Source organism: Poecilia reticulata, chromosome 12, assembly GCF_904066995.2.
Source record: "Poecilia reticulata chromosome 12, P_reticulata-male-v2, whole genome shotgun sequence".
NCBI lineage: Eukaryota > Metazoa > Chordata > Actinopteri > Cyprinodontiformes > Poeciliidae > Poecilia > Poecilia reticulata.
The window spans coordinates 14,563,192-14,576,075 of NC_088841.1; the positions used below are offsets into that span (position 1 = coordinate 14,563,192).

General features: G+C 41.0%; 1 protein-coding gene and 1 long non-coding RNA gene across 5 annotated transcripts in view; one reads left to right on the top strand and one right to left on the bottom strand.

Moving 5' to 3' along the window:
- LOC103473797 (uncharacterized) overlaps positions 1-12,884 on the bottom strand; it is a 102,074-nt gene that overhangs the window by 39,839 nt on the left and 49,351 nt on the right. The gene's annotated exons all lie outside the window — the stretch shown is intronic.
- On the top strand, positions 1,093-11,167 carry tbx3a (T-box transcription factor 3a). Of its 2 annotated transcripts, none has more exons than XM_008424291.3 (7): positions 1,093-2,834; positions 3,667-3,949; positions 4,340-4,486; positions 5,738-5,814; positions 6,156-6,313; positions 7,705-8,330; positions 9,379-11,167. In XM_008424291.3, the coding sequence occupies exons 1-7, from the start codon at positions 2,443-2,445 to the stop codon at positions 9,820-9,822; spliced, it is 2,127 nt and encodes a 708-aa protein (XP_008422513.1). In that variant the 5' UTR covers positions 1,093-2,442; the 3' UTR covers positions 9,823-11,167. The 2 variants fall into 2 exon arrangements, with proteins under 2 accessions (XP_008422513.1, XP_008422514.1); XM_008424292.3 differs by having other exon boundaries at positions 3,667-3,934.

The window sequence follows — 12,884 nt, forward strand, 5'->3', positions numbered from 1 at the left end:
GATTCAGCTGTAGCTCATGCCGTTATCGCCGCCCAAGTTAAACCCCGAGGCTGCAACTGACATGTTCAAACTCCATTCTTCAAAACAATATAGGCGTCCATTATTGCTTTATGTGCAACAAGTTCATCACACGTCTTAATAGATGCGGAAATGTGAGAATGGATGCGGGAAACAAAAGAAGAAGAAAAAGATAAAACGCCGCCACATAAAAAGAAGGATATCATGGTCCCTTTTTGTCAGTTTTCTCTTGAAGCCCCCTCACGTCCCCACTCACCCACCTTCCACACCCTCTGAGGACTTTGTGACCCACGCCTGGATGCACGGAGACAGACAAGAGACTGGGAATTGATGACCAATGTTTCTCCTCGGTGGCTCACCTCTCGCTGCACTCTAGTTTGCTCGTGAATTTGTGGCAAAATTGCATTTTTCAGATAACCGCTTTGCTGCGAGGGCAATATTATTTCACGGAATAACGTTAATAATAAGATACGTCCTTTTTATTAGTGATTACATCCTGCTTAGTCCGTATCCATGGCCAAAAAGGACTGACTGCAACCCAGATGGTGATGGGATTACATATTATAGTGGATGAACAACAGATTATGACAGATATGGTCAGCTTCTGAAATAAAATGACAAAAAAATTTAATAAATAAATACACTCGAGCATCCTGTCTCACAGAGAGACTGAAATTGTCTCCCTGAGACCGTCCTAACCGGAAAGCGAGGCTATATTTAAACACTCAATTGATTGGAGCAACTCAAAACAATTGACGTTTTTAAAGAATAACTGATGATCTAGAAACACAAGTAAACACATCACTGAACTCTGCTCCGATTCAGGATGACGCGTAAAATTTCAGCAAGTTCTGTAAAACTATATATATATATATATATATATATATATATATATATATATATATAGTAATTTAAAGTTAGAAAATGAAAAGTAAAGCAACTTAGGTAATTGCTCGGATCATCATATTAGGCATGTAAATGCGCAAATAGTAAAATATCTTTTAAAAAATAAAAAACTATAAGCTGATCTTTTTTTCTTTTTTTTCCAAAATACACAAAGTACTTTAAAATATAAACTAAAACAAACCATTCCGAGGAGTGTAAAACGATTCTTTGTTATTTTATTAATAAATAAATACAAATTGCACATTTATGTCTGATTTGAAATACTACAGGAAATTTTCATGTAGTTTACCAAAACTTGCAAACAAAAAAAAACAAACAAAATAAGCACAGATCTGTTTTCTTATTGTTTAAAGCACAAGGGAACAGAACAGAGAATGGGAGTGAGCTCGCAGTCAGCAGCGCAGCAGATCGGTAACATCTCCCCGCCTCATAGAGCCGCTCTGCCGGGCTCGACTCTCACAGACCGGCCGATCGCGCAGCTTCTGCAGCTAACGATGTTGACATATTCACACAACACCCGACCGAGCCAGGGGGTTGGCGTTTCACGGCGAAGCCCCTCTTTTTTTTCCCCCCCGAGTTCCAAACACCTTTTTATAAGTCCGAAAGTCTGTCCCCTCCACCCGACCTGTCAAAACCACGCCCACGCAGCCACCCAATTGGTCCGAAAGCGTCAAAGAGCCAATCAAACGGAGCGCTGCTGGTTGTAAGGCGCAACACATCCACACTGTATGAAGCCCTATGGGCCACAGAGGCGCTAGGAAAATCACGGAGCTGGGACCTTACCTCCTTTCTCTCGCTCTCGCTCTCTCTCTCTCTCTCTCTCTCCGTCGGACTCCTGTCTCTCTACACACGTCTTTCTCTCCTGAAAAGTGTGTGTGCGCCAAAGGAGAGCGCAGGAATAAAGCGTATGTGTGTGTGCGTGTGTGTGAGGGTGCATGTCCGGAGCGAGTGAAGGCAAGAGGGGGGGATTATTCGGCGCTATCGAAATATTTCAACACGTCGCGCTCTCGCTGCAGGACTGAAGCCAATAAGAAGGAGCCCATTTTAACAGGAATGCCGATATTGTAAACAGCAGCGGAGGAAGAAAGGAGAAAGAATGCGCCGCGGTCAATTAAGAGAATCACCCATGTTGGTTTGATTCGAACTTAATGTCCGAAAAGGAGCAGAGAGGTGTCCCGATGCGCGTCAGCCTGCGGAGAAAATCGGCGTCGCAGCGCTCCTGAAGATTAATGGAGATCATTTTTGCTGTTTTGCTTTGCGGACTTACGATCAAAAGTTAACAAGAGGACAGCAGAGATTTTGCCCGAAACTCGTCACAAATTGTGGATGTTTGTCGGCGTCTTGCTGAAGGAGGAGTTCTAATTTCTTACGTCTTTTTTTTTTTTTTTTGTATATACATATATAAATCTACATATATTTTTTGTTTTGGTTCAACTTCCTGCTCCTCTCACTCAAAGTACGATATTTCAAGAAATATCGCCCTTTTCTGTACCAACCCTATTTGCTGCCTGCACTTGGATGAACTTCCTGATGAGAGATCCAGTCATACAGGGATCAAGTATGGCATATCATCCGTTTTTACCTCACCGGGGTCCGGAATTTGCCATGAGCGCGATGCTGGGTCACCAGCCGCCCTTCTTCCCGGCCCTGGCGCTCCCTCCCAGCGGTTCCCTGTCTCTACCGGGCGCCCTGGGGAAGCCGATTATGGACCAGCTGATGGGAGCCGCCGACACCGGCCTGCACTTCTCCTCGCTGGGGCACCAAGCCGCGGCCGCGCACCTAAGGCCTCTGAAGACTCTGGAGCCCGAGGAGGAGGTGGAGGACGACCCCAAAGTTCACCTGGAAGCCAAGGAGCTCTGGGAACTCTTCCACAAAAAAGGCACGGAGATGGTGATCACTAAATCCGGAAGGTGCAATATTATTTTTATTATTATCATTATTGTTACTGTTATTATTATTAAAACTCATATTTCTCACGATATTTTAAAGATGTAGTCTGTAATTCTTTTACACAGCGCGCTTTAATCTTTCTTTTTTTGTTGTTACAGAATTCAAACTGTTGTAATTGCCACACAAATGACATGCAATCACGACCTTTAGATTGTTTTCACTATAAACTCTGACAATTATGTCTCCAAATGATAAGCTTTAACATTTGTTTTGGTCCCCAGTAGAACAGCAGCTTAATTTATGAATGAAGTGGGAGATTTTTAGTTTACTCACTAAAAACTTTATTCATAATAGCAAATATTTATTTAATATATATATATACATATATATGCACGCGACTCCTATAGAATTTATGTGCAATCATTTTCAGTTTATGAAAACCTGCATTCTGTCTTTCACAACTCTTCATTTAAATGCTAATGTTTTTTGTGCGTCAAACTCCAGCAGAATTTTCTTAGTCATCGTGGCGTGACAGCGTGCAAAAGCTTTGTGTTTCACCGTGTGTGTGTGTGTGTGTGTGTGTGTGTAGGCCTTAAGAGGCAACAAAAAAAAAATCAAAGCAACATTCCTTCAGTATTTAAATTTATGTTGTGTGTATGTTGTGCTTTGAGAAGGGATGAATTCATCAAGAGTTGACAGCACAGGACGTTTTTTTTTGTTTTTTTTTTACGCCGATAGATTTGGATTAGATTTGCAAAATGCAAAAAAAGTCACGTGCAAAAATGAAATCCACTTTCTGTGATTAGATATGTTTTTGTATATATATTTCTAATCGCTTTTATTTATTTCCAGGCGGATGTTTCCTCCGTTCAAAGTGAGGTGCACTGGTCTGGACAAGAAGGCCAAGTATATCCTCTTGATGGACATCGTGGCAGCTGACGACTGCAGGTACAAGTTCCACAACTCCCGCTGGATGGTGGCGGGGAAGGCCGACCCCGAGATGCCAAAGAGGATGTACATCCACCCGGACAGCCCCGCCACGGGTGAACAGTGGATGTCGAAAGTGGTGAACTTCCACAAGCTCAAGCTGACGAACAACATCTCCGACAAGCATGGATTTGTAAGTTCAACTAATGTATGTCAATTTTTACTATTTATCAAATTACTCTCTCTTTTTTTTTTTTTTGTAAATGCGCGTGTTGAATGCATAAAAAATCATGTAAACTTTTTTTTCATGCCTTAATATTTTCATGTTTGTCATATTTTATGTTTAGAATATTTGATTAACTTGTATTTAAAACAAATAGAATTTCACTGAATATGTCGGGCTTCGAAAATAATCACTTTTCAAGTCCTTGTTTTCACCGAATGCGCTCACTCTTTTTATTTCCGCCAAACTGAGATTTTGCTCAATTTACATTGGACTTCCTGTGCTCAGATTCTCCTGACGATGTGTGTGCTTGTGTGTCTGTGCGTGTGTGTGTGTGTGTGTGCGTGCCTGTGTCTGTTATTTCTGGTTTTGCAGACCATACTTAATTCCATGCACAAATATCAGCCTCGTTTTCATATCGTGAGAGCCAACGACATCCTCAAGCTCCCGTATAGCACTTTCAGGACCTACGTGTTCCCCGAAACGGACTTCATAGCGGTGACTGCTTACCAAAATGACAAGGTAAGATCAGCAGATTTTCTTTTTTTTTTTTTATCTAGTTGTTCAGTTATCGTTGCACAGTCCCGATCAGATCATTAAAGTGTCTTCCGATTATCCAGTGCTTGTCAGATGAGCTTTCTTTCTCGCTTTGCGTCGCTTTGTTGTCATAAAATATGGAAGACGACAGATTTGTTTGATGCAGAGAGCTGTGACTGTAGTTGTGTGCATATGCGTGTGTGGGGTGGGGGCGAAAATGTAGCGTGGAGGGGTGCAGTTTGTGGTAGGAAAGTAATAATTCTGAGGAATGTTATATACAGGTTACCTTTCATTTATTTAATCACGTGGAAGGGATTTGGCTGTGGCTCAGCCTTTTTCTCGCTCTGTTAGCGTATTTAAGCGAGTGTGTGCGTGCGTGTGTGTGTGTGTGTGTGTGTGCAGAGCTAACAGGGCAGGGGGTTGGAAATGACGAAAAAGAAGAAAGGGGGGACTTCAGTGGAAGAGAAGAAAAGGGAGAGGCACTTTTGACAGACCGTGCTGCATTGGTAGTATTGTATTCTCCAAAAAAAAACACGCAGCGCAAAACCAACCAGCATATCATCTCAGCAGTCTTGTGAATTGTTGGAAAACCTTTTGGCACCACATTTGTGACCTCCTTTAACCAATAGCTGCGGGGGAATCATTTTTCATAAAAGCTACAAACACACGGAGAAGGGGCAAAGGGGACCAAACCGTGCATTTTGTGCGCTTTTACGCACGCATGTCCTTATATATACATGTTTTTTTTTGTTTTTGTTTTTTTTGCTTTTCTTTTTTTCTTTCCTGCAAAACCCGCCAAGGTTTTACGTCGTCCTAAGCACTACTTTTATTCTTATTTTTTATTTATTTATTGAATTCTACATTCCACTGTATGGAAGTTTGAACAACGCGGCTTTAGCAGCTATTTACAAACACTTAAGGTGTGCATTAAAAAAAAAACTTCCCAGCTCAGACAAGCAGCAAAACTGTGAAAAATTATCTCCAAATGAGTATAGATGATTGATCCCGTCATATAACTTTTAAACCACAAAGGTTTCCCTTAGTAAATGCAAATCAGGTGCAAATTCAGTTTCTCCTGCACCCCCTCAACTCCCCCCAGGTGAGCAGGGGAACTGTAAGCAATCCTAAAGTGCGCTTATGCCTTCGGCCAATCGTGGATTCTGTCTGGTGTTGTTTTATTAAAGTTGTCGCTTTGTTTTCTATGCCAACATGAACACACGACTTTGCTTCTTTCAGATAACCCAGCTGAAGATCGACCATAACCCATTTGCCAAAGGATTCCGTGACACCGGCAATGGGAGACGGGAAAAAAGGTAAGCCAGGAGGGGAAATATACATTAATCAAAAAGAGAGAGAGGGAAGGGGGGATGGGGGGGGGGGGGGCAGCAAAGACGCCTTACACTGAAAGAGAGAGGGGGATCATGGTGGATTAAACCATGCGTCTAAGCTTCCACATTAACCCCCCGGGGAGTCCCCGTCTTGTCTCACTTTCATTTAAACGCTAATTCTGAACGTCTTAACCTCTGTAACACCGGGAAAGTAATATTTGCCCCAACAAGTTTCCTCTGGATCTGTGGGGTTTATCCTGATGCTGCTTCTGAGTGAGAGCCGTGTGACCGGCGCCACCTGTAATAACCTGGACACTTGTGCGCAGGAAACAGCTGGCTCTGCAGTCTATGAGATCCTACGAGGAGCAGCAGAAAAAGGAAAACGGTGCTTCGGATGACTCCTCCGGCGAGCAGGCTTCCTTTAAGTGTTTCGGCCAGGCCTCATCCCCCGCCGTGTCCACAGTGGGCCCCCCACACCTGAAAGGTAGGCCCCACCGCTGCTCACAGGTCACAAGCCATAAAACTAGCAATATAGAAAGATTTATACAGTTTACTAATGCCTTGTCTTAATTAGTGACCATGAGCTGATTGTAATTGAGTTGGTTTGTGCTTGCAACAGATAAGGTTCTGTCTGTTTATTGGAAATGTATAATGATCAGAAAAAACAATAAAAATTATATATATATATATATTATATACTCATCAAATGACGTGTTTCAATTGGTTTTAGACTATTATGCAAAAGTCCATTCAAAAAGCCTATTTAACCTTATTAGAAATAGCATTATGCTCAGTGCATAATAGTGTGTTTACTGATAAATATTCTTTTCCTTGTGGTGGGGGACAGACAGCCCTAAGTGTAAAGCATATTTTTATAATTATAAAATAAAGAGAGGAGCATAAATTTGCGACTAGAAATGAACCAGCCCAGATATAATTATCAGATTATAGTTTTGGTCGATTTTTTATATCAAATACGTAATAATTTGACCAATCCCATTCCTTTAAATGTATCAAATCTAATAAGTCCCACCATTTTCACTCTACAACTACTTTGAAGCACTCACTTTTCTTTTACTTTGTTAAAACCAGGTAAAGATTCAGGTACTTTGATGGTTAAAAGGGGAAATTCTTAATGTCAATTTATTTTTTGATTCAGAATTTACTTTTATCAAAGAATCTAGTATTTTATGTGTTATGGCTCTTTGGAGTCAACATCAGAATCAGTAGGGCTGATCTTAAAGGAAACCAGGAATCAGTATTGGCCTGATTTATTTATTTATTTAGTGTCATTTTAGTTTTGCCCTTCAGTTCGTGTTTTTAATATCCATCATTAACATAGCCGTAATGGATATTGCTAAGATACACTGTATCGTAGCAAAAATGATTTTAAAAATAGTTTCAAAACTAAGCGAGTCTGGTTGTTTAAAATAACCCAAGTTAAATATGAACATAATTAAATGATTACACATATAAATGAAAAAAAATTACTGTTTGTATTTTAAAATTAGGAATGTTAAATTTAGTTAGCATTTCAAAAATATGTGTTAACCCATCAGATTTAAAAAAACAAAACATGAACTAACATGGTTCATGACAGCAATAAGAAGTAAAGTTAAACTAAGTTTTTTTCCCCAAAAAAACTTGATCAGTATTTTTTATGATTATTGTACCTTAGCTTCCACGTTTTAGTATAGGTCAGCATAACATACCAAATAAAACTCCTGAAATTGTGTTCTGGCTTTTGGCGTTGGTGTGCTGCTCCAGCGATTAGCACTGAGCTTCAGGTGGTCGTCCATCACAAACTCAGTGGAAGTGCCCCATTGCCCTTTGCCGAGTCAGCAGTAATGTAACGTTCTGGTCATTCTCCCGCAGATTTCTGTGACAGCGAGGAGGACAGTGACGACGAGAGCAAGGATGGCAACCATAAAGACGGTCCGGACTCCAGTAAGATCTCCACCACCACGGGGGACGGAAAGGATCACGAGGCCAGCCCGGCTAAGGGACATCCCTTCGGTAGTAGCGACTCCACGGGCAGGAGAACTGAGAAAAGTCAGGCGGACTCTCGGCAGAGTCCCATCACCGTCATCTCCAGCACCACGCGTTCTGGGGAAGAACTCAAGAGTCCGAGTCTGGACCAGTCCAAAACAGACGAATGTAGGTCGATAAGCAAGGACAGCTTCATGCCTTTGACTGTTCAAACTGACAGCGTGCACATGGGCCACAACCACATGCATAACTTTGGATTTCCGCCGGGCCTGACAGGACAGCAGTTTTTCAATCATCTGGGGAGCGCGCATCCGTTCCTCTTGCACCCTGGTCAGTTCAACATGGGGGGCGCGTTCTCGAACATGGCCGCTGGAATGGGACCCTTACTAGCAGCGGTGTCTTCGGGAGGGGTGAGCACCATGGACACAGCCAGCATGGCATCCCCTCCACAGAGCTTGACAGGGGCACCGGGCCTGCCCTTTCACCTGCAGCAGCATGTCCTGGCATCACAGGTAAAACATATTTTCTTTGATTGGGAACTTGGGAGTTTGTCTTTCTTTTTTTTCCGTGCAGCTCAGCAAACCGTCATCCATGGAGGCCAATAGTGGCGTGTTAGACAGTTTAACACTTTTAGTTTAACGCAAGGATTTTTGCAGCAGCTAAAACATATCAGATTAAATTTGATACTGTTAGATCCATGACTGCAGTGAGTCTATTTAGTCCTTCACGTTATTATTATTAATTATTACTATTAATATACATTTTGTGTTATGTTTTTTCCACAAATTCTAAGAAATACATTCATTACATAAATTCTATTAAAATGATTTATCAGCAACTTATTAATTTCAAACAGATCAGCTGTGCAACAGGTGATCTCATGGCCTAGGACAGCAAATATTCCAATGACATTGCATGGCCACCGTACCCGCCCTCCTCTATGCCTAAGCTGCAAGGACAGAATATGACAGCAATGCATATTTTTTTGTAATTAGTTACATGTGTATCTTCAGAAAAGTTTTAGTCTATTTCTCTGGTTCAAAGGACCGACTTAGAAAACCTTTTGTTGGCATATTTTGGTCAGAACTCTTACTTTTGATATTTCGCTAGAATTTAATTTCTTTGAAACATGGCCATGGAAGACGTATACATGTATATGCTTATTAGTTCAGGGTATTGGAGCTGGGGAATGGTGCATTAAAATGGATCGTCAGCTGGGAAAAGGAAACATCGTCATGTTTTAAAGGGCAATAAAAGAGTCTTTCTCCGATTGATTATCAAACAATCGCGATAGCTGCAGCTTTACTGGAATCTCGGAGAATGGGCTGAGATTATTATTATTATTATTATTTCTATTATTATTTGCATTACAAATGCGTAAAGCAAACAAGAAAAAAATGTGTTTACGTGGAACCTAAAAGTATATATTTGCTGCACGGAGAGGATTTAAGAAAACCAGACAGTTTTCAGCAAATAAGAAGAATAATTGGCAAATATTCTCTTTGGATCCACCTCTTGTATAGCTTTCTTGTTTGACACGCAGTTTCGGTTTATCCGCAGGGCCTCGCCATGTCACCGTTCGGCAGTTTGTTCCCGTATCCCTACACCTACATGGCAGCAGCGGCCGCCGCCTCGTCCGCCGCCTCGTCCTCGGTGCACCGACACCCGTTTCTGAACGCGGTGCGCCCCCGCCTCAGGTACAGCCCTTACTCCCTCCCCATGACGATGCCGGACAGCACGCTGCTCACCACCGCCGTGCCCCCCATGACCACCGGCGCAGGAGGCGGTGGTGGGCCCGAGCTGAAAGCGGACGGGCTGGTTCCGGCCAGCCCCGCGGTCACCCTGGACTCCACCTCGGAGGTGACCAGCCACTCCTCTGGGATACCCTCCGCGTCCCCGAAGGCCTGCGCGGAGAAGGACGCTGCCAACGAGCTGCAGAGCATCCAGCGCCTGGTGAGCGGACTGGAGTCCAGTCAGGACAGGTCCAGGAGCGGATCCCCGTAGCCCCTCCACACCCACAGCCCACCTGCTGCTCCTCTGGTTGCTGTCAGGAAAAGCGAACCGTCATGGCGGTGATGAAGACTCATGCAGGTTTTTAATAGAAAAAAAAAATAAAATAAAAACTAAAAGCTTTTAGTTTCTGAAATGCACTTTGTTTATTACACATCTAAAATGTATATTTCTATCTCCTCGGCTTTTTTTTTTCAGTTTTCGTTAATTTAAGCTACTCTTTTTTTCCCCTATTTTCTGTCATTTGAATACCGTACAAGTATTGAAACTGAAACGCTGGCATGGGTGTGAATTATACAGATTACGGAGAAGTTGCTGCTGTGTCCTGTCTCCTGTAACTCTTTGAAAAAAATATGCACTCTGAATTGAATTGACTTATTCACGACCGTTTTGACCTACCTTTTTTTATATATATAAAAAATACTGCTGTATTTTCTCGTACGCCATGAATTCATAGATTGAGTGATTGATGCATGCCCTCGAAAATTAAAATCCGACTTTTTTTTTTTTAATGAAATAATTTCCCTTACTTTTTTTTTTTCTTTTAATTAGATTAGGAATTAAAAATGAGTTTCATCTAATTATTTCAGCTGGGAAAGGTCTACTGAAAGAATGGTGCTCCGGGACAAAATTAAGGCGCAAGCATGCGGAATTAAGGGAAGCAGAAATTTTAAGTAAATATTGAAAAAACAAAAAGATGAATGGTAGTATTGCTCATTGATGTAAATAGGGATATATAAGATATTTATGTAATTATTTGATATTGTTATTGCGTGTAAATACAACGGAGTAGTTTGTTTCTAGGGATCTGTTCTTAATTTATTGTTGATATACCTGTGTAAAGACAGTTTGTGGACTATTACCCTATCTGCATTTATATTTCCCTTTAAAACACGGACTTCATATCCCAACCCCCTTTAAAAAAAATTCATCCTCACAGAGAGATAGTTATTAACACTAATGTGCCATTGTATTTTCACCTGTCCTTGTGTGTGAAGTGCTACTGTTTAAAGCGAATGGAAAAGCGACAACGCACTGCACCAATGGCTTGAAAATAAAACACTTTTTTTCTTCTTTTTTTTTGTCTTTGAGAAGTGTCGTTGAAGTGTGACAAAAGTGAATTCATTTCTCTCTTGTTTATTTTTTTAAGAAAAATCTCTCCTTTTTTTTCTTTAAAAAAAAGTGCCGCATAATCGAAAATATGAAGGTTTTCTCTCTGTGTGTTTATTTTTTGTGTTCCTTAAGTTGTCTGTGGGTTACGTTGTATTGGAGTTATGTCTAGTTTACATCATCGACATTGTGTTCTTGAAAGTTTCAATAAAAAAAATATTGAAATGCCGTTTTTGCAGTGTGTGCGCCTCGCCTTTGGTAGAAAAATCGCAGCTTTTTTTATTTACTTTTTTTTTTTTTTGCCTTGTTTAAATTATGAAATCTTGACGTAGAACGCATGAACTAATTTAAAAGTAACATTAAGTTGCGTGCGAAGAATCAAGTTGAGGTGCGTCTAAAAATCCTTCCACAGACGAGTACCTGAGGATCGCCTGAGCGTTTTATTTCTCTACTGCCACAGGGATGACTCTTAGGTCAGGTTATGGAAATTAACGATGGCAGTTAATTTCACTGTAGGGAAAAATGGGGGAAGGAAGGCGGGAAGTTATGCAAAAAATAAAATCTGTCTTTTTATTTTCCCCTCTCTTAAAATCGAATAAAACAAAATCAATGCACTTTGCTGAAAAGCAACAGCACCAAAAGCCTCGCTGACAAGGTGTCATCTCATACTGAAGAAGCTATTACTTTGTGACAGCAGTAAAACGCACCAAAAAAAAAAAAAGCGGCTCTCCCCGATTACTGCTCCCCTTTTTGCGCCTTAAAGTCAGGAGTTTATCAACACCATATCTTCATTTGTGTATCGCCTGGTTAATGTGTAGCAGGGCTGGCGCGGGTGGATAGGTGTAAACGCGATACGAACCGTCTGAATTGGTCCGTCTTATTGCTCACCTGGCGCCTTGCAGGAGCATATCTTCCATTTTATTGCACGGAAGGCGACAATGCGTCTGTAAATGGCGACGCCCCCTAGAGGCGGCTGCGGCTGAAGGAACTTTTATTAACCAACAGACCAAAGGACAAACCTGGATGAGAAGCTCACCGAGGAGGCATGGATCGGGTGATAAGGATATTTGACTCGGTCACAGGTCTATTGCAGCCTCTATTATGTTTGCTAATGACTAATAAAGAAATCCTGAATGAGTCTGAAATAGCCTACAAGCACACTGGAATAAAGTTAATTTAGCTGCTTAGCAAGTAGTATAGCAGCCCAATCATACATTTTGTATCGCAATCATCACTGCAAGGATTAATGATATTAAAACAAGTTTTTTTCCCACCCTCTCTTTTTCGTTTTCTTTATTGCGTTAAAGAAAACGAAAATAAATTATTGATGCATATCCTTTTTTCTTCTGTGTACATAAACAAATAGACCAAATCTGCAATACACTGCATATTAAACTGGATATGTCTTTTTTGCCCCAGAAATGATGACAACTTCTGCTGTGAAGAACATGGCTTCATTTATTTATTTATTTATTTGTTGAAGTTGCAATCTTTTCGATAACGTTGCTTTCTGTGCAGTTGCGTCATCTAGTGGCAGTAAAGGAAAATCACTTCTCTTTCCAGGGTTCCCATGCAATCCAAGTGTTCATCTCCAACCGGGGTTCAGGTGAAATAAATGTATAAAGAAAAATGCGCAGGGTCCCTCGGTGGTGGTGTCGTTTTTTTGTAACATCAAAAGTGAACCTAATAACATTTATAGATGATACGTCACATCATCTGTGTCCAATCCTTTTGCCACATAGGCCAAAATTGTCAAGCTCCCTTAAAATAGGATTTTTTTAAGTTAAATGTCCAAAGATTAGTATTGTTTTTAAACAATAAATTACTTTAGTAATTCTACACTTTAGTGAAGAAAATCCTTTTTATTATTTAAGAAAAGAGCTTTGTAAATCATTGTAATCCATAAAATGCAAAGGTTTTTGTTGAAAAATGTGTTGAAATGTTTT

What these genes read in the sequence shown, in the direction of transcription:
- tbx3a (XM_008424291.3), top strand. Translation starts at nt 2,443, where the DNA reads ATGAACTTCCTGATGAGAGATCCAGTCATACAGGGATCAAGTATGGCA. An exon ending in CTGCTTACCAAAATGACAAG is followed by an intron (nt 4,487 to 5,737) that starts GTAAGATCAGCA and finishes TGCTTCTTTCAG; the next exon opens with ATAACCCAGCTGAAGATCGA. An exon ending in AGCATGTCCTGGCATCACAG is followed by an intron (nt 8,331 to 9,378) that starts GTAAAACATATT and finishes GTTTATCCGCAG; the next exon opens with GGCCTCGCCATGTCACCGTT.